At 47.6% G+C, this 26,093-nt stretch overlaps 1 protein-coding gene across 1 annotated transcript in view; it reads right to left on the bottom strand.

Moving 5' to 3' along the window:
* The window catches only part of LOC128302695 (uncharacterized), a 149,033-nt gene that overhangs the window by 62,936 nt on the left and 60,004 nt on the right, over positions 1-26,093 (bottom strand). Inside the window, 15 exon segments of the mRNA XM_053039559.1 lie at positions 3,348-3,426; positions 3,586-3,722; positions 11,760-11,852; positions 11,933-13,747; positions 13,819-13,950; positions 14,842-15,024; positions 15,668-20,278; positions 20,350-20,643; positions 20,715-23,102; positions 23,314-23,556; positions 23,941-24,312; positions 24,417-24,548; positions 24,623-24,739; positions 24,979-25,080; positions 25,166-25,379. Of these exon segments, the coding sequence (XP_052895519.1) occupies positions 3,348-3,426; positions 3,586-3,722; positions 11,760-11,852; positions 11,933-13,747; positions 13,819-13,950; positions 14,842-15,024; positions 15,668-20,278; positions 20,350-20,643; positions 20,715-23,102; positions 23,314-23,556; positions 23,941-24,312; positions 24,417-24,548; positions 24,623-24,739; positions 24,979-25,080; positions 25,166-25,379 (10,912 nt within the window).

Here is a 26,093-nt window from a genome sequence, read left to right as displayed (position 1 = left end):
CGAGTAGTTTGATCATCTAGGATGGTTGACCGATCCGTAGAATCTACTGTAGTGTATGATCGTGTTGTTTCTGTATCGCGTTGAGTTGCTCGCTCTTCAGGATATGGTGTAGTTGTGTCTGACTCAGGAGCTCGAGTAATTTGATCAGCTCGGATGGTTGACCGATCCGTAGAATCTACTGTAGTGTATGATCGTGTTGTTTCTGTATCGCGTTGAGTTGTTCGCTCATCAGGATATGGTGTAGTTGTGTCTGATTCAGGAGCTCGAGTAGTTTGATCATCTAGGATGGTTGACCGACCCGTAGAATCTGCTGTAGTGTATGATCGTGTTGTTTCTGTATCACGTTGAGTAGTTCGCTCGTCAGAATATGGTGTAGTTGTGTCTGACTCAGGAGCTCGAGTAGTTTGATCATCTCGGATGGTTGACCGATCCGTAGAATCTACTGTAGTGAATGATCGTGTTGTTTCTGTATCGCGTTGTGTTGTTCGCTCGTCAGGATATGGTGTAGTTGTGTCTGTTTCAGGAGCTCGAGTAGTTTGATCATCTCGGATGGTTGACCGATCCGTAGAATCTACTGTAGTGTATGATCGTGTTGTTTCTGTATCGCGTTGAGTTGCTCGCTCTTCAGGATATGGTGTAGTTGTGTCTGACTCAGGAGCTCGAGTAATTTGATCAGCTCGGATGGTTGACCGATCCGTAGAATCTACTGTAGTGTATGATCGTGTTGTTTCTGTATCGCGTTGAGTTGTTCGCTCATCAGGATATGGTGTAGTTGTGTCTGATTCAGGAGCTCGAGTAGTTTGATCATCTAGGATGGTTGACCGACCCGTAGAATCTGCTGTAGTGTATGATCGTGTTGTTTCTGTATCACGTTGAGTAGTTCGCTCGTCAGAATATGGTGTAGTTGTGTCTGACTCAGGAGCTCGAGTAGTTTGATCATCTCGGATGGTTGACCGATCCGTAGAATCTACTGTAGTGTATGATCGTGTTGTTTCTGTATCGCGTTGAGTTGTTCGCTCGTCAGGATATGGTGTAGTTGTGTCTGATTCAGGAGCTCGAGTAGTTTGATCATCTCGGATGGTTGACCGATCCGTAGAATCTACTGTAGTGTATGATCGTGTTGTTTCTGTATCGCGTTGAGTTGTGCGCTCGTCAGGATATGGTGTAGTTGTGTCTGATTCAGGAGCTCGAGTGGTTTGATCATCTAGGATGGTTGACCGATCCGTAGAATCTACTGTAGTGTATGATCGTGTTGTTTCTGTATCGCGTTGAGTTGTTCGCTCATCAGGATATGGTGTAGTTGTGTCTGATTCAGGAGCTCGAGTAGTTTGATCATTTCGGATGGTTGACCGATCCGTAGAATCTACTGTAGTGTATGATCGTGTTGTTTCTGTATCGCGTTGAGTTGTTCGCACGTCAGAATATGGTGTAGTTGTGTCTGATTCAGGAGCTCGAGTGGTTTGATCATCTAGGATGGTTGACCGATCCGTAGAATCTACTGTAGTGTATGATCGTGTTGTTTCTGTATCGCGTTGAGTTGTTCGCACGTCAGAATATGGTGTAGTTGTGTCTGACTCAGGAGCTCGAGTGGTTTGATCATCTAGGATGGTTGACCGATCCGTAGAATCTACTGTAGTGTATGATCGTGTTGTTTCTGTATCGCGTTGAGTTGTTCGCTCGTCAGGATATGGTGTAGTTGTGTCTGATTCAGGAGCTCGAGTAGTTTGATCATCTCGGATGGTTGACCGATCCGTAGAATCTACTGTAGTGTATGATCGTGTTGTTTCTGTATCGCGTTGAGTTGTTCGCTCATCAGGATATGGTGTAGTTGTGTCTGATTCAGGAGCTCGAGTAGTTTGATCATCTCGGATGGTTGACCGATCCGTAGAATCTACTGTAGTGTATGATCGTGTTGTTTCTGTATCGCGTTGAGTTGTTCGCTCATCAGGATATGGTGTAGTTGTGTCTGATTCAGGAGCTCGAGTAGTTTGATCATCTCGGATGGTTGACCGATCCGTAGAATCTACTGTAGTGTATGATCGTGTTGTTTCTGTATCACCTTGAGCAAACCTTTCATCATAATATAGCGTGGTTGAGTCTATTCCTCCTGCTGTAGTAGTTTGATCATCTCGGATGGTTGACCGATCCGTAGAATCTACTATAATGTATGCTCGTGTTGTTTCTGTGTGTGTCTTAGTAGTGCTTTCTTGGAAATATGGTGTAGTTTTCGGTGTAGCATCTTTTGTTAGTGTTGTGAAGTTTGGTTGGTTGTGTGTATATAACCATGTTGTGATTGTCATAGGTGTAAAAGTGGTAGTTTGTTCGATAGTTTTAGTAGCGTTAGTCATTTGATTGTCCGAGTCTAGTGGGATTTTCTGTTGGTAATCATTTTCGGTAGGAACGTTTATGGTTGAATGGGCTATTGTTTCTGTAGTACTTGTTTCATATAGAATTAATTCATCATTTGCTGTTGTAGTTTCTTTGTTATTAGAAGTTGCTGTTGCATTCCGAGCCGTTGTAAGTTTGCTTGTGTCAGTAGTTAGCTCTTCCATTACACTTTCAGGCAAAGGCGTTGTTATTGCTGTGATTGTTACGTTGTTAACGGTTTGCGTATGCCCTCCTTCGACAAATTTATCTGTATCTGTGCTATTTACATCTGGATAAGTGTCGGTGGTTGTGTGTTGTTCTGTGTTATTCATTTTTTTTAGATATAAAACAAAACAAAATTAACTCTTAAGTTCATTTTCATATGTACATGTTTAATTGTTGATGATGTGTTTGTAAAATGTATGATGTATGAGAAATGTCATCTATATAGTGTTTTGACGTATGTTAAAAAACAAAATGGAGAATCTTGTTTGTTTGATGGTGTAGCTTAGTTTTTTTCAGAGACTTTGAGTCTATGCTACATGTGTTGCTCTTTTGTTTTGTTTAGTTTCAAATGCCTATGTGACAGTGTAGTGTAGTGATTCAATAATGCGACTGTGAAGTTATGTGAGTGAAATTAAAATAAAGCAAATTGCATCTAATAATAATGTTATGATACCGAAAACTTACGATCACGATGAATAATTCTTGTAGAAATTCCAATACATAAGCATAGCGACAGAGTATAAGCAAGCCAGAAGAAAAGTGGGTTTCGAACTAGCTAACTAAGAATGGGACTAGAAATGAGTCTAGAGTATGGAAAATACATGTATCTGAATATGGAATGGATCATAACCATCCTTAGCACGGGGAGGAGGTGTTTGAGTTGACGCTTCGTAGTGAGAAATGGAAATATGGCAATTTTACCATATTGATGGGTGTAAATGTAGATGAGATTATGAGTTGCTCTAAGTACTTACCCTTGACGCAACCTCCAGTAATAGGGTCACATGGAATGCCAGGCGGACAATGCTCACAACCAGTTGTACGGTCGGTATCCTTTTGCACACAGTTACATCCATCACACAGCAGCCCACTGCCACAGTCGGCTGCCTTTTCGCATTGGCACACTAAGAAAGGATAATAGCGCGAAAAAATAGCATCGAAATTACTAGCATAAGTGTTGTTAAAACAATAAAATATGTACTTACGTTTTACACAGACTGTTTCATGATTTTGCACTTCGCATTCTTCGCCAACATCACAAGGATTGCCAGATCGGCATGGATCAACGCAAATACCGTTGATGCACGATCTTTCCAAAGGACACTCGTTGCTATGTCTACATCCTAGTTCTGGAAGTTACAAAGGAAATGCGTTAGCTAATATAACGACATCAGTGCAGCATTTGAATATCAAATTTAATGGGGATTATTAATCCTCAATTGATTGAGAATGTTTAATCCGTACACATACAAATAAAAAATAGGTATGGAATTGAAACATATTTAAACATTAACCAAAAGCAAAACCACACCCATTGCATGCTAATTAACGCCATTTAAGTGATTAAGCTAAGCTTACGGATAAGACAGTTGAATAAGTGCATTAATATCACCTTCACCGCGAATTAAAAATGTTATGCAATACCAGAATATACGAAATCAAATTTGTAAACATATACGCAACTCAGCTGCGTTGACATAAGTTTGGCTACACATGTACAACAATAGTTACATTCATCAGCATACACTACACGTTCCTTGGTTCCCAATAATTACACTACACACTACAATTTGTCACTATTCGTTTGTTTCCGATGAAGAAGGATAATTGATGGTACTCTGATCTCAGGAGAGTTTATCATGCGGCTGCAGTGGTCCGTTCTGCAGTAAGGGGATGTCTTTGTATGGGAGCCATTGGATGAAACAAATTCCATACAGCAATATGCAACGCCCATGACGGAAAAAGATAGATGATTCAAAATACGGTAATGAGAGCATTGCCAATGCCATGCCAGATCGATTGTATGTTGTTCTTCAACTCTAACCAGACAAACACCGGTTTTTATCGGTACGTGGATCAGCAGTGCAGCACCAGCAAAGCTTATACGTTCGCAGTAAATCTTCGAATCGCGAAATGATAGATTCTACTGAAATAGTGGAACACTGAGGCATCATGTGAATGAGCATGATCGCAGACAGTGCAAAAGACAGAACAGAATAGCCAAGAAAGTTTCTAAATGTGTTGACTACTGCAGAACAGGATCGCTTGAAAGTGAAGCTTCTGATCCGCTGGGTTCTAGCAACACTACGAAGATAGTGATGGTTTTATAGAGTAGCTTGAAATCGCATCACATATACGGGTTCCGATCGACTTCAGCTACGCTGTTGGGTGTTGTTGTCAGCATTAGCTTGGGCCGACGATGTTTCTTTAGCATGCAGGGTGATTGCGATTGATAAAATTCAAACCCATCTAGCGTGCAAGACATGCAAAGGTACAAACATACGTAGAAACTATCCAGGTTGGAAATGGAAATGACGACAGAATTGAACAATTCGCAAGATTACTGCGTACAATCCACGAACCGAATTGAACTGGCTGCCTACTAAACAGGATAGATAGTTGGTTGCGTTGGATGATTTTTGTGGTTGTTTGAAATATATTACCTGAGTTTTTCATACAATCAACGTTGTAACCGGTAACGGTATCGCTATTGCACAAGCACATGGGAGCATGATTTAAGGTTTGACATGGAACATCCTGAGGGCAAGGATTAAATCGAGTACACGGATCGATGCAGATGTTACCAAAGCACGTTTCATTTGCACTGCAATCGTGTTCTGTGCGACACTGCATGATTTCGAATATCGGTTGCGCCGTTGTACCCAATGGTTGTGTGTCGTACGGTTTAGTTGCGTTCGTAGCCGTCAGAGTCGACTTCACTACTGAAGTCGTTTCTATGGCCGTCGCTGTTGACGTACTGTCTTCATCTATATAATCATCGCCATCATACCCGGATGTTGAAAGCGGTAAGCTACGATCATCCAATATATACTGTTCGGTGGTGGTAGGAATATCTGCAGAAGTAGTCATGCTGGTAGTGCTGGTTTTCTTTCCCAGCGGAGTAACAGTGGCCTCACTGTTTTGCATTAATTCGTAATGCTTGGAGGTGGAAGACAGCTCAACGAAGTAATCATCAATCGGTGTTGTTACAGTTGGTTCCTGATCTGTATCTTCCAAATCGGTAGATTTGCGATCCTGTTTTGTCAGTGTATCAGCATGATTATTGGGTTTTTCTGTCGAATGGTTCATTTTCGGAACAATAGTGGAAGTAGATGAAATCGCATCATCCGTGGGAATAGTAGACGCAAATGTTTCTGGTGTAGTTAGAATATCATCCGTTTGGGTATTGGGGTAAATGGTTGAAAATGCTTGGTTGCTTGCTTTTCCATTGTCATCTATGATTTCATCTTTTGAAGTTGAGCTTACAACGTTATTTACATCTATTGATTCATTTTGTTTCGTATCTGTCGGTAATGTGGTTAAATCTTCTGCAGGTGTCGGTGTGCTTGATGCGACTGGTTCGTTGCTTATTGTAGTATCAATATCAACATCAGTGTCGATTGTGGTAAACTCATCTGATCGATCAATTTTGTGTCCATCATAGTACTCCTCAGGATATTCAGTCGTACCTTCAGGCATCAACGTGACAGAAGTGTTACTCTTAATGCCGTCCAATGGTAAACACCGTTTCGATGGGTTCCCGGTGTAACCGTATGGACAGGAACAAATAGGAATGTGTGCTTTCACTGTGCAAAGCGCCCGTTCACCACAACCAGACCTACAAGGATCAACGCAAAGGTCGACTAAACAGTGCAATTTTTCGCCGCAGTCGGAGTGCTCCGAACAGTTGACAATCTTCATGTCATGAGTTTTTTCTCCTTCATTTTCATCTTTTTCAACAGCTGTGAAAGTAAGGTGTAAGTAGTTGGTGTGAGGTTACAAACAGGATACATATAATTATAATCAATATGCAGAATAATGTACACATTTTTACATTTTAACACAATTGAGAACTGAATGAAGGAAAGAGTAGGAGAGAAGGATAGTGGCAAAAATGATAATAATTTAAGATTTTAAGAAACAATAATCGATAGTGGGTACAGTGAAGAGGAGGCAGAACGCAACAGTATAATATTTCAGTTGCTACCAATAAAACAGAGCACGATAAGTGTGGCCACGGATGCTGAAGAAGTGGCATTATTATTTATCGGCTATGATATTGTGTCAAGTACAGAGATTATATACAAACATGCACCATTGACATGGCTATATTTGGTGCTAGTAGCATTAGACACATAATGCGACATACAAGCAGATAGTTGTACAGTAAACAGCGACAGAAGGAAGGATGAGCGATTGCATAGTGGAAAAACAGACGAACAAACAGACGGAAGATTCAGATAGACAGACAGACAGACAGAGAGACAGACAGACAGACAGAGATGCTAATGATAGGCTGGATACAGTATGTAACATGCTGGAAAAACGATTTAAACAGCATGTTTCAGAAGAGAGATGAAATACATCGTTCGAGAATGCTATCAGCGTTGGTTTCATTTAAATTGTAGTGTGAACAGCTGTTCGACCCGTTACTGTCAATTTACGTCCAAGTTGTGCGCGAAGATAGACAGATGAGTAAGTTTTTGTACATAGGAACTTTTTGAAGTGTAGGATAAGGGATATGTCAGGAATGTAGGACAACAAGAGACCGATGAAAGGCATGAGCGTGTGTGAATGTTTGTGCAACAGTGACCGTAATGTACAGCAAGTTCGGTATCGGTAGTAAGGCGCTGCATTCGGAGCGTTACGAATCTTATTCTATTCTATCAATCATTTAAATTTCACTCCGTTCTATGCGCGTTATTCACTGGTAATAACAGTTCTGCTAAGTAGAAGGCTGATAGCATCAGATAATTAAAGATAGCAGGAAATGTGAAAGATCGACATAGGAAGGAGAAGAAGAGAATGTAGACCAATCTAACATACTTTGCAAAAGTATGGAAATGAACCCATGTTTAATTAGCAAACGTTGAAATTCAATATGGTACAACTTCGATAGGAATTTCAATCAATGGACAAACATCCATTCATTGAAGCAAAAGAAATTGATCACAAAACAGGTAATGGAAACTTCTTTGGAGTGTGTCGAATGTTGAGCATTACTTGAAATAGAATGATAGGTCAAAATCATACAAGTAGATGAAATAATTTCCAAAAAAAATATATAAAAAAGAATGGCTTACAACAGAAAAAAGACAATGAATGTGTAATCATGAATGTACCGAGAAAATGAAAATAACATTAATGAACAGGTGGAAGCAGTGAGAGAGGAACTGTACGTAATTTCAATAGTATCGCTGGAAGTAAGGTAGTGGTTGTGGAACAGAACAGGGACAGAAATTCGATAGTGTTTGCAATAAGTATATCGTGTACCACTCCATTCTTTGCCCCTATCGAAATGGTAACGGTACAGAGACGGAGAGTAGGAAGATTGCGGAAATGATTCGGAAATAGAAGAGTTCGACTATGGATCAATGCGCTAATCGCCACTAAACGAACAGAAACAGAGTAGAGAGTTTGGTTTTTGGGTTGTGTTCATGTTACCTTTCAAACATCCATGTCGGACATCTTTAACGAAGCCGGGCGGGCAGAATTTACAGATTGGTTTATGATCTTCGACATAGCATGGCGTGTCTTCGGCACAAGTGGTCGTCTCGCACGGATTGACGCACTGATAATTGCGGCAGGCCAACTCATCCGGACAACCGCTGTCGCGCAAGCAGATCGACAGCGATGGACTGCAATCCTTCATGCATACGCACGTCGGCCTGTGGTCCACCACCACGCAAGCCTTGTCGTCCGGACAGGGAGCGCTGCGCTTACCGTTGCCAAAGCATGGATTGAGACAGCGACCATCGAGGCAGGCCATGTTCGAGGCACAGCCATCATCACCGAAGCATTCGCGCTTTTCCGGTGCGCACACGAGCTCGCCACTGTCATTCACGATGAAACCGTGCGTACAAACGCAGCTGGGTCGATGGCGGCGCGAGACACATTTCTTGTTGGCGTCACACACAAACGGTGCCGGTACCGTGCACGGATCGCTGCACTGTCCGCTGGCGTCGCAGCGCAGACTTTCGTGGCAGTCGTCGTTTGTCTCGCATGCCACCGAAACTATCTTCGGGTCATTCGGTCTTGGGGTGGTCACCTCTTCACATTTGGGATCCGGTTTGCATTCGACGTTCGGTCGTCCGATGTAGCAGCTCGGGCATGAGCATCTTGGTCTGTGCAGTACCGTTTGGCAGAGCGCATTGTCACCGCATGCGCCCCGCAGCGAGCACGGATCGGAGCATTTGCCTCCTATGCAAGCCTTATCATTGGCGCATTGTAAATCGTTCGCACAGGATTCGTCTAGAGGTGTTGTTATGATGATTAGTGGATTGTTGATGATAAGTGGTTTGCTTTTTCGCAATTATTTTGGCTGTACGGATAACATTTGCGTCGGCTGTAGTCGTTTGGGTCGGTTTTGGTGATGGAATGGGGGGGGGTGGGGGTGGAACGGTCCTTGTCAAAATGGTCGTAATGAAGTTCTGCTGCCTAAACACTGTTTGCTGCTTCTAACCGAAGGGGCATGGGCCGAAACCGATCGAAACGAATGTTCTTACAATCCTAGCAGACTGTCAATGTGTCTTTCACGCGCAACACTGGTGCATTGACCGAGCCGTTGATGCAATCCTGTTACGTAGTTTCACAACACGCAAAATGTAAACGTTTCTCTCGCAGGGCTCCGCGCCTTCGCCAGGCGAGAAAATGGAAATGTTGAGAAATTATTTCAAAATAATACTACAGGTTAGTGCCCTGTTTGCTGCAGCCTTCGACGTACCAGATAGACGCATCTTTGCGTGAGGAACTGTGGTATCGAGGATTAGAACCCGATGGACAACGAGACTGATCCTATCGGTTGGTGTTCTTAGTTCTCACAATAGAAATACATCCAACACATGCGCTCTGCCCGGGGGGGGGGGGGAATTGATTTGGGGTGTAGGAAAGCAGAAACAAAAGAAGTAGGGATCGAAAGTTGGACGAGATTGGAAAATAGTCTACAGTCGCCAGAGAGCGGGCGACCGTTAACGATGTCTACCTTTGAACGAAATAACATAAATAAGACGACATTTTTATCGACACTGTCCTAGCAGTCGATCGGAAAATGTAGATCGAATCGTATAGAAATGCATAAAAAAAGTCAAACTTGCCATTAGATAATCGTATGTACAGATGAAGTACAACTTCATTTCTATGCGGAATAGGTACACAAGCTATAGTTAAAGCGGGATCAATCACACGAGCAAATAGAAGTAGAAATAAACGCGATAGACATTTCATCAAACACAATCCAAAATTGTATTAGAAACAGCCAAATTGCATTACGATGGAAAAGTACAGGACAGTGAACAGAAAGGAAAAAACAGGACATAGGGGAAAATAGGCATGGAAAGAGAGAAAAGTCTGAAAATAAATTTTTAATACTGGGGAAACAAGTGCAAAACAAACCAATATTTTTGTGTGTGTTTTTTTGTTGTTGTTGTTGTAAATATCAAAGGTAAAAAGTAATACAAAATAGCAAACATGACAAAACAAACGTGAATAACCCGTAATAAACCTTAAATTTGTTTACACATACAAAAACAAAAACCCGAGGCCTAACACGTGCAAGTAGTGAACTATTTGTGAGAAGTGTCCCGTCCACAGTTCCCAATCTGGCGAGAAAGCAGTTCGATACACAAAACAAAACAACAAACATGAAGCTAGAGCGGTAAAGAAAGACGAGAGTAACAACGAGCTACGGCGTTTGTAAAACATTTGAAATAATTTCTTCTCCATTCGCTGGACGGGGGGAGGGAGTGCGTTACACTAGGTACTATTTTTAATCGTAACAGGTTCAACATTAACCGGGAACAAGGGCAATGCACATGATGCTGCATACACATGTTTACATTATACATTTTACCAGAGTTAAGCTTAAGGAAACGACATTCAACAGGCAATCTGTCGTCTGACAGGGAAACACGATAACAGAGAAAAAAGTTTGTAAACCAGCAAAGCTAGAACAGTTCCGTAAGTTCTCGCTCACGATCGTTCCTGTGCGGAAGTGCATCGGTTGCATCGTGCAACTGCACTTCCAGGAACGCAATACGGGGCATGTGAGAACGTGAAAAAGAAATGTAAACTGTGAATGTAGCGCAGATTGGGTAACCGCGATGTTGACAGTGACAATTCTGAACAATAGATCGGTTGTTTTGGTTTGAAACAGTTAGGGTAAATGTGTTTAATTAAACAAAGGAAAACAAATCCCGAAATACAGAACGATTTTGTTTTTGGTTTTAACTTAAGGATCAGATAGGGTGTACTTTTATATATGCAATGAGATCGGTAGAATAATTCGTGCGGTAGATTGTTGTAGTTTTTTTTTGCTTAAATTGCGATATTTATACAGAAACGGAATATGTTGAAATTCTAACCTAAAAGGGTGTGTAAAAGTAAAGTGACCATTCGTAAGTGTACGGTGAAGGGTGTATGTTCAGATTCAGTGTGTGTGTTTTTTTTTTTCAGGTGGAGTACCATTGCAAATTGTCAAACTGCTTCCCGCGGCTTGAGATAGCTTTCGCCATTTCTGACGTTACGGCAAATTGTTTGCCAGAACAAGTGGAATTATTTCATAACATTGTGAAGTCTAAATTTTCAAATGTTACAAATTGTGTAATAATATATAGACAATAATTTTACCCAATCTCATAATGTAATGTTCTGATAATACTGCTGCTATGAGCCAAAATCAGATGTTCGTTATTTCTGCGGTGCCCGAATCGAAAACGGTGTATAAAACAGAAAGTTGAACGCATTCAAGAACCTTAGGTGTGATAAACACTGTTAAATCGTAAATTTGATTTAGTTTCATAAAATATAACAATTATTGTACTATTACGTATAGTAAATAAACGATCCTGCTAATTTAATGAACGATGAGATCAGTTATTGAAATGTAAATTGTAGAAAAAAAATTAGCGATATTAATGATTTAAAAAGTTATGTGATAAGATAAAATCGCATGATTGTTTCGTTATCGTCGCTTTGAGAAGTGGAATGGTTCTATTAGCGATGGTGCTTGAATTTTGTGAGCATACACTGACAGTGTAGAGCCGCCGCATCGGTTCGCGGGAAAGGACCATTGCGGCAGGACACCGTCCGTACGATATAACGATTGTTCGAACCGTTAGTTCACCGATTGAGGTATGGAAAGATAGGGGACATATAGCAAACGAGCTTACCTTTGCGACAGATAAACTTCGCACCATCACGTACACACTCGCCTTCTACGCATCCGGTCGTACGGCAGTCGATCGCAGTATCGTCTTGAGTGCCTGTTTGTAAGTAAACATATGCAACAAACCCAACATTACCATTAGCTGTTTTGTGAGGGCACCAAATACGCAATACTTACACGACATGTACGGATCGCCGTGCGGATGTGTCGGCAAACAGACACAGGACGGTGCGCCCCATTCCGTCATGCGGCAGACCGCGTTCGTACCACAGGCGTACTGTTCGCAATCGTCCTTCTTGAGCTTTCCCTCGCACAAACAGCCCTGCCGCGGGTCACCCACGCAGCCAGGCTGACAGGAGCACTCGTAACCGTGCTCATCCTCCCGGCACACGGTATTATCGCCGCAGGGATTCTGAGCACAGCTATTCTTTTGCACCGGTTGACACTCCTGACGCGCGTTGCCGAAAAAGCCGGGCGTGCAGCTACACTGCGCCTGTCGGTTCACGACCCGACATTGCGCGTTCAAGCCACAGGCGCCCGGTATCAGACAAGGGTTGATGCACTTGCCGCTCGCACATTTCTTGTCCAGCTCACAGTCATCGTTGGTTTGACATTCATACTGTGCACAACCGACCGACGGATCACCCTGGAAACCATCCGGACACAGGCACAGGGACCGATGGTCGGACACCTGGCAGAGGGCATTCTTGCCACAGGCTTTGCCATCGGCGCACGGATCCACACACTTTCCATTCGTGCAGGACCGCTCGCTGGGACAATCGGCACTTGTACGGCAACCTGCTACACAGGCACCGTTCTGGCACAGTAATCCCGCTGGGCAGTTGCCCGGATTGCACTTGGCGCGGCATTTGCCGCGTTGACACGTTTGTCCGCAGCCACAGTCTTTCGCCTGGCGACAGTTCTTCACGCAGTACATGCCATCTTCGTCGCAACTACACTGAGCGTTACATTTCTCTGCCGGTGGACTACACGAAAGTAGCGGATTGCCAAGATAACCATGGGGACAGCTGCACTGCACTCCATGATCAATCACCGTACACTCCGAGCAGGAACCGCACTGTCCCAGCGTTCCACACGGATCCGTGCACTTCTTGTTGATGCAGGCCTGATTTGTGGCACACTGGTTGTCCGATCGGCAACCTGCCTGACAAATGCGCCCCTCGCAGATAAGTCCGTTACCACAAGCGGCATCACTATTGCACACAGTTCGGCATGTTCCCCGTACGCATCGCTCATCCGCCAAGCAGTTCTGATCGTTGCGACACGTTTGCATACACGTACCACCGTAGCAGGCCTGTCCTTTCGGGCAGTCGGTGCGTGTTTGACAGAGGTGCGTCTCCTGACGGCAGCCCAAGTTGAACGGATCGCCGACTAGCCCGCCCGGGCAGCTGCACTGCTTCCTGTGCGATACGACCACACACTGGGCGTTTGTTCCACAAGCGGTCGGTTCCTGGCACGGGTCTACACACTGCTGTCCAACACAGGCCAGCTGATCGGAGCATCCACCGTCCGATCGGCATCCAATCATACACGTCTGCCCTTGACAGATTTCACCCGTGCGACAATCGTCATCCTTGCGGCAAATCGGTTTACACGACCCACCGTCGCAGCGTTCGTTGTTCAGGCACCCTTGATCATTGCCACACACCGGGCGGCACAGCCGCTCGATGCAGGATGTACCGTCCACGCAGTCACGATTCTCCGTACACTGTAGAGCCGGGGCACGGACACAGCCTACCTTTGCCGTCGGACTTGGTACCATGCCGTTGAAGCAGGAACAGCTAGCCCGATGGTTAACCACCGTACACGCAGCGTTCGGTCCGCAAGGATTTTCCGAGCAGGGGTTGACGCAACGATTGTCGCGACAGGTCTCACTTGCACTGCAGTCACTATCGGCGTGACATCCGTAAACGCAACGGCCGGTTAGACAGATGTGGCCTAAGAAGCAATCGTTATCGAGACGACAGGTCACTGCAAGGAAGGAACGAGCAATTTATGGGTTAAACGCACATGCCATGGGTTGAATAATGTGCAATACTTACGCATACAACTGCCCTGCAGACATTTTTCGTTCAGTGCACATTCCTGATCGTTCCTGCAACGTGGCAAACACATGGATTCTTTGCAGATGCTTCCATCCACACAGTCTGCGTTGGATGCGCACGAAATCGGAACTGTAAAGACCGAAAGAAGACACATTTAACGAAGGAACATTAGCAAGAGCGAAAAGATACCAAGACACAGGTAATTGCAAGTAATTTTAAAGTTTAAAACGATATCACATTACAAGTCTGCTTGAAGAACTCTTTTTTTGTTATTCTGAATCTGAAACTGTTCAGATTTAGAATGTACATATGATGTTGGTCAATAATTCAGGATGAGGAACTTTAAACAGTTATATCGAAAAGATTCTTATTGATAACTTTGAAGAATTCCCTCGAATCCCCCAAGGAAGTTGTTCAGTTACTGATGTAAAGAAAAACATTCTGCAATAAAAGGTAGAAGCAATACTCAATACGACATCTCAAGAGAGATTAGAGTCATCAATCCTCAATGTTATCATACTTCTTGTTGAAGTTGTAGTGGTTCCATGTATGTACGAGGCGTGCTGTTTCCCATTTCTGATCAACGAACATTATCAAACAATCAAGTGAGTATATCTTTAAAAATATCATTGCACTAAAATGAAATTCAAATTTGAAGACCTTGAGTGAATATTATAATGGCGCGGAACGTATTATTTCACTTATCATACAAATTCGAAAAGACGATCGCGCAAAACGATTTTTTCGTAAAACGACTAATCAACTGTAACAATTTAATCTCTTTGTAACAGGGTTGAATGTATACAAACATGTTCGTTCCGAAAAAAAAGTTTGGAGTTTTGAGTTACGAATAAATGCAGACCGTAACTAACAGAGTTCCACGATCCCAACCAATGGAACGAAAGGACCGAAAAGGAACGAATCTATCCGTTCTATTGTGATTGAAAATCAAAAGAATCAGTTCCGGGTTCGTTCCGATTTTACTTTTTCATACCACACGATGACTTTTCCCCTACATACCTCGCACACATTCGACGGCCGCATCTCCAGTGAAACCTGCTGGACAGGAGCACTGTTTCGTGTGAGCACCCATCAAACATTCGGCATTCATACCGCATGCGTTTACTTCGTGACATGGGTTAATGCATTGTCCGTTCGAGCATACCTCGTCCTGGTTACATTCGTCCGTTTCAGAGCAGGCCGCTGTAGGAAAATTGATAGTGCATTGATGAGTGATTGTGTGTGTCGTTCAATATTGACGCTCATATGCAATCTAACTTCTTGTGCTTAAAGGATTATAAAGTAAACGTATTAGAGAGTCCCCTCGATGGGATCCAGTTAATGCTACGATTTTGTGAAAACCGAAGAACTATGTCTATGCTGTGACATTTCAGTCAGTGCCGGTTGAATGAGATTACTAAGTGGTTATACTGATACTGCTAAAGTTACTGATAACTGAAGTATTAAGTGCAACGATTGAATTATTACATGAAATGAATTTTGTGTTTTTCGCGAAATTCAGCGAGTTGATAATGAAAGATAATTGTTTTCAATGCTGTGCTAGTGTATGATTTTGTTGGTTTATATCAAATTTTAGTGTCGAAATTAGACATGATTGTGTTTGGTTGGAAAATAAATAAATAACGCATGAATAAATAATGCATGAACACATTTGAATCAAACACTTCGAAGGTACCTTGGGAATCATTTCTAGAAAAAGAAAGTATTATAAAAGAATTCTTTGTTTCCTAACTCTCAAAACGGAAAACCAGCGAACAAAACGGCGTGACATGCGTCGCATCGCGCCACGTTGCTCACACGCTTGCACCCAACCCAACCGACTTACGTTTGCAGATCTGTCCATGACAGTACGAGTTTTCCGGGCAATCATTGTTGCGCTTGCAAGACTGGGGTTTTGCCTTACAGCCGTTGGTAAGATCCTTCGGATTACCTTCGAACCGTGGCCGGCATTTACAGTCGGCGTTATGCTTTCGGGCTGCACACTCAGCGTTCGGACCACAAGTGACGTTTGCACAGACATCGCGACACTTCGATTCACCGTTCTCCTGCACACACTCGGCAGCATCCGGACAGTCGCTATCACGCTCGCATTCAGCTGCCTTCTTGCAGCCTCCCTGATAGGGGTCACCGACCAGACCTGCCAGACAGGAGCATCGGTAGGAGCCTCTACTGTTGCGACACTTGGCATTCGGCGCACATGGCCGCTCTTTGCAGAAATCTATCAACGAGCAACCTCGCTTCGGATCGCCGGTGAAACCCGGCTGACAGTAGCACACCTGCCGGTGGTTCTCGGCCGAACAGAGCGCATTAGCTCCGCAAGGTGTGTCGCTCGTCAGACAGGCGATCTTGCACGCATGGTTATCGCACACCTTATCCGAAGAGCAATCTTCGTCGCTTGCACACTCCACTTTGCGACAAATACCGGCCGCATCTCGGAAGAATCCCTGCTTACACTCACACTCAGCCACGTGATTGCGGGCAGCACAGTCAGCATTGCGACCACACAGCACGCGTCCCGTATTACACGCATTTCGACACTCGGAGCGTCCACTCGAGTCGGTGATACACATCTCGTCTGCGTCGCATTCGTCGTCCGCACGGCATTTGAACTCCTTCGTGCAGATACCGTTGTGGCAGTACTGAAAGTCGGGGCAGGTTGTGTTAGAACGACAGGTCGGTTGACAAACGCCCTGTATGCAGAGCTGATCGTCGAGACAGTCACGATTGGTGGCACACAGTGAGCAACACACACCAGCACTACACTTCGTGCTGGTCGGACACTGCAGGTCGCTGTTGCAGTACTGGAGCGGTACGCAACCCAGCAGAGGGTTTCCAGTCGTTCCTGGCTGACACGAGCAGATCGCCAGGTGGTTTTTAGTGACACAATTTGCACTGCTGCCGCACGCACTCTTCAACGAACATGGATCGATGCAGCGATACCCAATGCACGTTCTGTCTGCCGTACACTCATCCGCGGTTGTACACTCGAGCTTCCGGCAGGCTACCTTCGGATCACCGCGAGTCGTTGGAGGACACTCACATGTGGCACGTTCTCCAACCAAAGTGCAAAGTGCATTTTCACCACACACATTCTCTTCGGCGCAGGGGTTTTTGCAGTGCGCATCGATACACACCGCTCCGCTGGGACAGTCTTCGCTGGAGATGCATTCGTCCGATCGCTTACAACCGCCGGAGACTGGATCGCCTACCAAACCAACCGGACAGGAGCAAAGATAGTTGCCAGGCAGATTCTCACACACGGCACTCTCGTGGCAAGGCGCTGGCTTTGCTTCCGTACACTCGTCGATGTCTTCGCATTTGCCATTAACGAATGCATAGCCTTGGTAGCAGGTGCAGGTCGCTTCGTGGTCTACGATTTGGCACGTTCCTCGCCCACAGTTGATCTGTTCGCATGGATTGATGCACCGGTTCGATTCGTCGCTGCAGGCACGATCCACTCCGCAGTCTTCGCTATGTACACATTCCACCTTGAAGCATCCAACTCCGGTCTCTCGGTCTGTAGCGTCGCCCAAATATCCGGCAGGACAGAAGCATTCCGCCTGATGTCCAGCTACCTGACACTCCGCGTTCAGTCCGCACTGTTTGGTGCTGCACGGGCTGCGACATTTGCCACCGATGCAGGCCAACTCATCCGAACAGTCAGCATCCTTACGACACTGGTTCGGTTTCCGACAGCCTGGGTTCGCGTAGGCGTCTCCGACAGCGCCTTCCGGACACTGGCAGCGATAGGAACCGGGGATGTTCTCACAGACGGCAGTCGAATGGCACGGTTCGTCGGAACATTCGTCGATATCGGTGCAGCCGAACGGAGTGCCGATGAAACCCTTCATGCACTTACACTTTCCACCCTGACAGACGCGTTGTGAAGGGCAGTCAGCATCGGTTCCACATCCCGGCACACAAACTCCGGCCTCGCTGCAAACCTCTCCCGGCAAGCAGTTGTTGTTGGTGTAGCACACCTTCGCACACACGCTATTGTGGCAACGCTCGCCAATGGCGCATGGCGTTGTTTCAGTGCAAGGTAGACTGCACAAATTTCTGATACACATATGACCCGCCGCACACTGTGCTGATGTTTCGCAGTTGGCTGGCATCCGCACGCAACCTTGCTCGGGCGAAGGATTGCCCTCGAACCCGGCTGGACATGAGCATTGCGGTACGTGATCGACACTCGAGCACAACGCGTTTGGTCCACAGGCATTTCGGTCCGCTTTGCACGGGTCCGTGCATTTGAAATCAATACAGGCGGTGGTTCCACTGCAGTCCCGGCTACTGCGACATCCAATGGCACATATGCCACCGGCACACGCTTGTCCTTCCGCACATTGACTGTGGGCAGAACAGGGCACCGCACAAATGTTGTTGAGGCAGCGTTCCCCTGCTGAACAATCCTTGGTGTTGCGACAAGCTACCATGCACTGGCCACCATGACAAACGTCACCGTTGCAGTCGAGATCGCTCATACAGCCATTACTTAACCGTACACACCCATCTCGAGCAGATCCGGTAGCGCCCGGGACATATTTGGCCTTGCAGCTACAGACAGGGGCGCGGTTAACAACGGCGCACTGTGAATTTATACCACAAGCATTCACACACGGATCAACGCATCTTCCACTGACACAGGCAGCTCCTTCTGGGCACTCGCTGTCCCCTCCCGGGCAAGCTCCTTCATCGCGACAACCCGTCAACGGATTGCCAATCTGTCCCACGGGACATTTGCAGACGTACCCATCTGGACCGGCTTCACAGGACGCCGACGGATGGCAAGGATTCGGATCGCATGATCGCACCTGTGCGCATTCTACATCGGCAATGGGATTTGCGCGATAGCCCGGCGGACACTGGCACACCGAACGATGGTTTTCTGCGATACACACCGCATTCTCACCGCACGTATCTTCCTGACAAACATCGACGCAGCTGTGAGTCATGCGATTGCACAGCTGGTTCGAGGGACAGTCCCGGTTGTAGACGCAGGACACCGACTGACAGCCTTTGGTTAGATCGTACGGATCACCCGCGTATGACCCCGGTGGACACTGGCACTGTGCGTTGTGATTGTTGGTGATGCACAGCGCAAATGGTCCACACTGAACACCTTCACATGCCGGACGGCAAGAAAGCGCTCCCTCGTGCACTACGCACACATCCGATTCCGCGCACTCCGCACTCGTGAGACAGGTGTTTTGTTGTTCCGGACGACATCCATTGCGGTCGTTTGGATTGCCGGTGAAGCCCGGCAGACACTGGCAGCTGCCTTGATGGTTCGACGACACGCACACCGAGTTCGGTGGACAAGTGAACTCTGTGCACACGGCGATACACTTTAGCACGCCAACAGCATCCGGACGGCAGGCCGCCACCTGATGGCAATCCGCATCGGTGGTGCAGTCTGGGATCGACGGCTTAACGCAGCTCGACGAAACCGGATTCCACCGGTAGCCATTCTGGCAGTGACAAACCGGCTGATTGATCTCATTAACCGTGCACGACTCGTGAACTCCACACTCGACCGCATTGCACGGATTGACACAGGCGTGCAGTCCATTCTCCGTAACGGTGCACACGTGGCCCGACTTGCAGTCACCATCCGATTTACATTCCGCTACCAACTTTGCTTCCTGCTGGCATCCCACCGTAAGATCTCCGGGATTTCCGACATAGCTCGGTGCGCAGATACACGTGCTGCGATGGTCGTTGGATACGCACAGCGCATTCGGGCCACACTGGACCTTACTGCAGGCATCCACACAACGGCGAAGACCCTTGCTTGTTTGGAAACAAATTTTGGAGCTTTCACAATCGGCGTCGCTGTTGCATTGTCCCTCCAGAACGCATCCCGCGTTGAGATCCGTTGCATTACCTGCGTACCCAGGTGGACAGATGCATCGACCGGAATCGCAGGCAGCACGGGGACCACAGTTTGTATTCGCGCATAGGTTTCTGCAGGTACCGCGCTGACAGCTATATCCAGGCGGACATTGCACATTCTTGCGGCATTGACACTGCCGCGGATTGTCGCAGACACTTTTTTCGATAGCTGAGCACATTACAAACGGATTGCCTCCGTACCCGGGTCGACAGCGGCAGTCGTAGCTACCGGCCGAGTTGATACAGATTGCTCCCTCACCACAAACACCTGCCGCCGAACATTCGTCCACATCTCGACAGGCAACGTAGGGGTTGCCACTGTATCCGCCTGGACAGATGCACTCCGCGGAGGTGAGCGACTCCCGACACTCTGCATTCGCTCCACAGCGCATACGACTGCACATGTTGCGTTGCTGCGGTTCGCACAGTCCATACGGGTTTCCGGACGTTCCCGGATTGCAGACACACACGTTCTGGATGACGCCATACTCGCAGTGTGCATTCTGCCCGCACGAGGGTTCACAAGCAGGCGATGATACGGCTAAAGAAGGAAAAGAGTTCGTTACTGATGGGGTCCCACTGTAACCAGCAGCGTGTGTCGTGTGTACTTACGTGGCATACAAATAAGTTCCGGATTGCCGACGAAGTACGGCTCGCAGATGCATTTTCCGCTGGCAACATCGCAGGTTGCACCAACACCGCAAACTACCCCATCGCACTTATGCTTGCAGCGCCCATTGATGCACACTTGCGGATCCGCGCACGGTCTGCTGTTGGAGCACTGATCCGTGGTACAGGAACCACCCGGGAACGGATTGCCCATCTCGCCCGGTGGACACTTGCATGTCGGTCCAGTATTCGACACGATACACAATGCGCCCTGCCCGCACATGTAGCCTTCACATTCTGTGGAAAGTAGAAGGGAAAAGGAACATTAGCCAACACATACCGAGCCCGAAGTGTTGTTGTGAACTTACGAGATACGCAATCCCCGCTGGGTCCTTCGACGAAGCCCGCACGGCAACGGCACCATGCCGCATGCTTCTCCGGCTCGCAGAACGCGTTCGTTCCGCAAAGCAGACTTGCGCACGGGCTCACACAAGTACCTCGCTCGCAAGCTAACGTATCCGCGCAGTCTTCGTTTCTCCGGCACTGACTCTTCACAGAGCCTTGCTCCAATATGCAGCCTCCTTTGTACGCGTCGCCCACCATTCCCGGTGGACAGATGCACTTGTAGCCGCCGCGCTGGTTCACGCACTGCGCACCGTACGCACAAGGACTGTTGGCACACTCGTCCTCATCGATGCATCCCGTCAGAGGGTCTCCCTTGAAACCGACCTCGCACATGCACTGGGGCGGATCCGATGGAGTGCAGCGCGCATTCATTCCACACGGAAACCGCTCGCAAGGGCTCTTACAACGGTTTCCATCGTACGCATCCATGTAGTACGGCGGTGGGCACACACATTCCCCGGGTTGGACACACCGTTCGTTCGCTCCACATTCACGATCGGCCGCACAACGTTTCTGGGCGAGCGTACACAGCCCATGGTACGGATCACCGGAGTACCCGAGCGGACATTTGCACTCGAAGCCGCCAATAGTGTTCAAACAGATCGCGTCATAACCGCACACCTGCTGCCCTTCGCCACACTCGTCGATATCTTCGCAGTGGCCATTCGCGAGCGTACGGAAACCTTTCGGACAGGCACAGTAGCTGACGCCGCCGGTAATCGAGATACATTCGGCACCACCCGGACACTTTCCGTCCGGTGAACAGCTATCGAGCACGCAGTTTCCGTCCATTAGCTTGTACGGAGCAGCACAGCGACAGTCTGCGCTGTGGCATTCATCGCACGACTGGTAGGGATTTCCGTTGAATCCGGCCGGGCACTGACACTCGTAGCTGCCTGGCAGGTTCTTGCAGATAGCGTTCACACCACAGGCCGCCTTCGCACTGTCGGCACACTCGTCCACATCGCGACAACTTCCCTTCGCATCTCGCTTGTAGCCCTGACCACAGATGCACACGCTGTTGCCACTGTACGCGTCAAGAATACACTTCTCCCCTGCCGGACAGGGATTGTTCTCACCGCAGGCGTTGAGGGCCGACTTCGAGCAGCCACCCGAGTACGGATCGCCCGAACTTCCGCCGGGACACTGGCAGGTGTAACCTCCGGGAAGGTTCGTACAGACGGCCCCGCTCGGACAGGGGTTTGCTCCACACTCGTTAATGTCCACACACTGGCCCGGTTGGCCCGTATATCCCTCACTGCACAGACACTGTGCTCCTCCGCCCGGCACTAGCATACAGTGAGCGTTCGGACCACACGTAACCTTCTCGCACGGATGCCGACAGTCATTGCCCACGTTAGGTTCCGGACAAAGGCAGCGCTTTTGCTGGTCACACACCGCATTGCCGGGGCAGTCCGCGTCTTTCGAGCAGGCGACAATGCTGATGCAGCGTACGCTTGGGTCCGGATCGGCAATCGAACCCGCCGGACAGCTGCACTGATGCGATCCCTCGAGGTTCTTGCAGAGCGCGTTCACCCCGCACGCACCGGGTCGGGCACACTCGTCCACATCCTGGCACTGTCGCGTCGCCTCACCGGTAAACCCAGGTGGACACGTGCAACTGTAGCTGCCGGGGTGGTTGGTGCAGATCGCGTTCAAACCACAGCGCCCGTTCGGTCCCTGTGCCGGATCGCACTCGTCGATGTCGACGCATCCCGCCGCAATGTCCGATGGGTTGAACGTCCAACCTTCGTCGCAGATACAGAACGCTTCCTGACCTTCCGCCTTGCAGTACGCATTCTTGCCACACTTTACATCGGCACAGGGTGGTTTGCAGGGCACTCGGGGCGGTGTACCGATGAAGCCCGCCTCACACTCGCACCGGTACGAGCCCGGTATGTTAACGCACACCGCCGACGGTCCACAAACTCCCGCACCGGACCCTTTGCCGAACCGCACGCCACCGCGACACTCATCGATATCAACACACACCGATCCTTGCGGTTCGAACCCATCCTGACAGAAACACTGACCCTCGATACACTCCGCGTTGTTGGTACAGTCGAAGGCACTCGTGCAGAGCACATTGACGTCGGCCTGTTCGCAGGCCACCTTCGCATTCGGCCGACCCACATATCCTTGCGGGCAGAGACAATTATACCCGGGCGAGGCGTTCTCGCACACCGCGTGCTCACCGCACGGCTTCTCGTACGCACTGCATTCGTCTATATCTACGCAGCCCCGGAAGGGGTCGCCGGTGTATTCTGGTTTGCATGAACAAATAAAGCTTCCCACCGTGTCCGTGCATATCGCATTTTCCCCGCATGGATTATCAAGGCATTCGTTTACATCTAGAAGGTGAAAATAGAATCATGTATGTGTGCGTGTGTTCGTGTGATATGTAGGTGTGTGTGAGGTGTGAAGTGGTGAGATGTACATTAGTAGATGAAGCGATGAAAGCGAATTGCAAGCCGTGTTCCGCACGATCGACGGCCTGACTTGCCGGCGGCCGTGTATTGGAATTGGGCAGCAAACAATGAGGTATGAAAGCAATGGACTAACTTTTGCAGAACAATTCACCGCGTCCCTCGTATCCCTGCGGACACAAGCACTTGTAGGATCCGGGAAAGTTGATGCATTTCGCGTTCTCTCCGCAAGCGTTCGCTTTAGCGCATTCGTTGATGTCCGTACAGTGGCCGTCGTCCGTAACCATCAATCCCGGCGGACACTTGCACCGATAGCCCCCGGGCGAATTGATGCATATCGCACCGTCCGCACACGGATTACCGGAACACTCGTCCACGTCTGACTCGGATGTTGGTCGATGGTTCGTGTTGCGGTTTTGTGGATGGTTTGTGTCAAAGGATGAACGTAGGCAAGATGGAATTCCGTGACGTGAGCGATGGACGTGTTAGTAGCAGGCGTGTTTGGCGCACCAGTGCCCGATTCGCCCGTCGTGTATGTTGTCGGTGGCGGAGTGAGGTGGTCCGTGGCGAATTGCGCATGTATGTGTGTGTTGTGTTGGGCCCACAGGCGGATGTGATATATGGCAAATGCAGGATTGAAAGTTAGAATACCGAATGCGTTAGTTTGTTAAGCGATGTGTTTTACCATTTTTTGTTTTTGGGAGACGACACCGGCGAGAGTGTGGCTCACCGCCAGTGTAGTGCTTCCATCCCCTGTACCTACCTTGACAGTCCGTCATCGGATCACCGGAAAAGCCCTGCTGACATTCGCACCTGAAACTGCCCACCTCATTTCGGCACAGCGCATTCCGGCCGCACGGCGAACGTGCGCACTCGTCGTAATCGAGACAACCCTGAGCCGAGCGTGCATCTCCATCGAATCCTTGCGGGCAGTCGCAGCGATAACCACCCTCAAGGTTCGTACATATGGCACCTGGTCCGCAAACGCCGGGCTGAACGCACTCGTCCACATCGATGCACCCGTTGTACGGATCGCCATAATACCCTTCCCGGCACTGACACGTGTAGTTGCCGGGCAGGTTGACGCATTCCGCGTTCAGGCCACAAGCTTGCGGATCCAAGCATTCGTTGACATCTGCGGCAAAGTGAATAAAGATGTGTTTGTGTGATTGTATATGTGCGTGTGGAAAAGGTTGTGGAGTTTCTTGATAATGCAGAAATAGTTTATTTCTTGTTTACCTGCACACCGTTCTTCACCGTCACCCTCGAAGCCGGGTTTGCATTTGCACACAAAGTGCGCTGGTAAGTTGCAACATTCGGCATTTTCCACACATCGTTGGGCAATGTTTGGATCCTGACACTCGTCGATATCTATTGGGATGAGTCACAGTCGACATACAGGGTAAGGATCTGATGCTGAGTCTGCCTATATTGCTTGCACTTACCTTCGCAGTGAAGACCATCGCCTTGATAGCCAGGAAAGCACGTACAGGTGAAACTGCCTAAGGTGTTCGTACAGTGGGCGAAAACGTCACAGGGTCGATATTTACATTCGTTTTCATCTGCGAAATGGAATAGGTTGGCGATCGTTTAATTGAAATCTGAGCAAGCTTAAGGGTTTTGAAACATCTTAAGTTACTGGAAATTTCTAACCGGCAGTTCTGGCTCAGTATGTACTACATCCTTTGAGAGCCTTAATCTCGTTTGCTCAACAATAGTTAATACTTACTAGACATATGACTTTTAGTAAGTGCGCAGTAGATACGTCATAGTTTGATCAAGAAAAATCACGAGAACTTACCCGGAACTTGGCAATTACAGCCGCCAAAACCATCATTGCAGTGGCATTGACCGTCTAAGCACACTCCATTCGAGCAAGCTGTGCCATCTTTATCACAATCATCTGTAAATAGGAAACAAGTAATCGAACGAATGTAGACCTAATGTACTCCAGTTTTCGCTGCCGCATCGAGGAACGAGTTACTTACTTGTACACTTTAACTTATTTCTAAGTTCATCGGAGCCCATGTAGCAATCCGATGTACCATCACAAAGTTTGGACAGCTCGTAAAGCTGTAGATAGTCTGTGGATTCGTTGACTTGACAACCGAAATAGCCATCCTCGAGGTTGAGAAAAAATACTTCGTGCTTCAAACCGAATATTCCCACGTGCTTGCGCGACGCGGAGAGCTGTGCGTTTGTCTGCAAGGAAAAGATGTTGGATGAGAACATTACTAGGAGATATTTAACGAACACGTTGATCAATTACTTAAAGTGATTTCAAAGCATAGATTTATTCCCTGATTCATCGTTTGTAAGTTGTTTGTTTGTTGCAATTGAGTCGAAATTCTGCTTGTTTGTAAACAAATGATCGCTCTACAAATGTAATTGATGCATTTGTCAAACGTGTTGGCCATGAATGAAATTCTTCGTGTCATTACACGAAGTTTATAGTGCATGATTGAGCGGTTTTTTTTATCTAAAGTAATTTCAGCTACTGGGAATAGAGATGCACCTTGGACGAATTTTCAATTTACCCAGTTGTTCCATTACGGTCCGAGACTCCCGTGGAAGTAGTACAATATTAATATCCGGCCACGGCACAGAACAGCAAAACGGGACGAGATAAATGTAGAAATTGTGTGGATCGCGGCCGAACCAATAGTGCTGGTGGCAACCTTGGCTCTGGCTCACGCTAGCGCAATGCGTTTCACTGTCACGCGCTGGGTGGTTCGGGCGTACTGACCGTTGTAGAACGAAGAGTGCGTAAAGAACATTCCAACAATTACCCGACTAATACCGAAACCATTGAAAAGGGGCTGACAACGATGACGCGTATAAAATCTCGCTCCATCGCTACGTGTTCGTTCATCAACGCAACGACGAATGACTTTACAATCCCACAGTCTGGAGTCT

The sequence above is a fragment of the Anopheles moucheti genome, chromosome 3 (genome assembly GCF_943734755.1).
Source record: "Anopheles moucheti chromosome 3, idAnoMoucSN_F20_07, whole genome shotgun sequence".
NCBI classification, from domain to species: domain Eukaryota; kingdom Metazoa; phylum Arthropoda; class Insecta; order Diptera; family Culicidae; genus Anopheles; species Anopheles moucheti.
The sequence above is the reverse complement of the archived record's forward strand: the minus strand, read 5'-3'. Positions and strand labels throughout refer to the sequence as shown.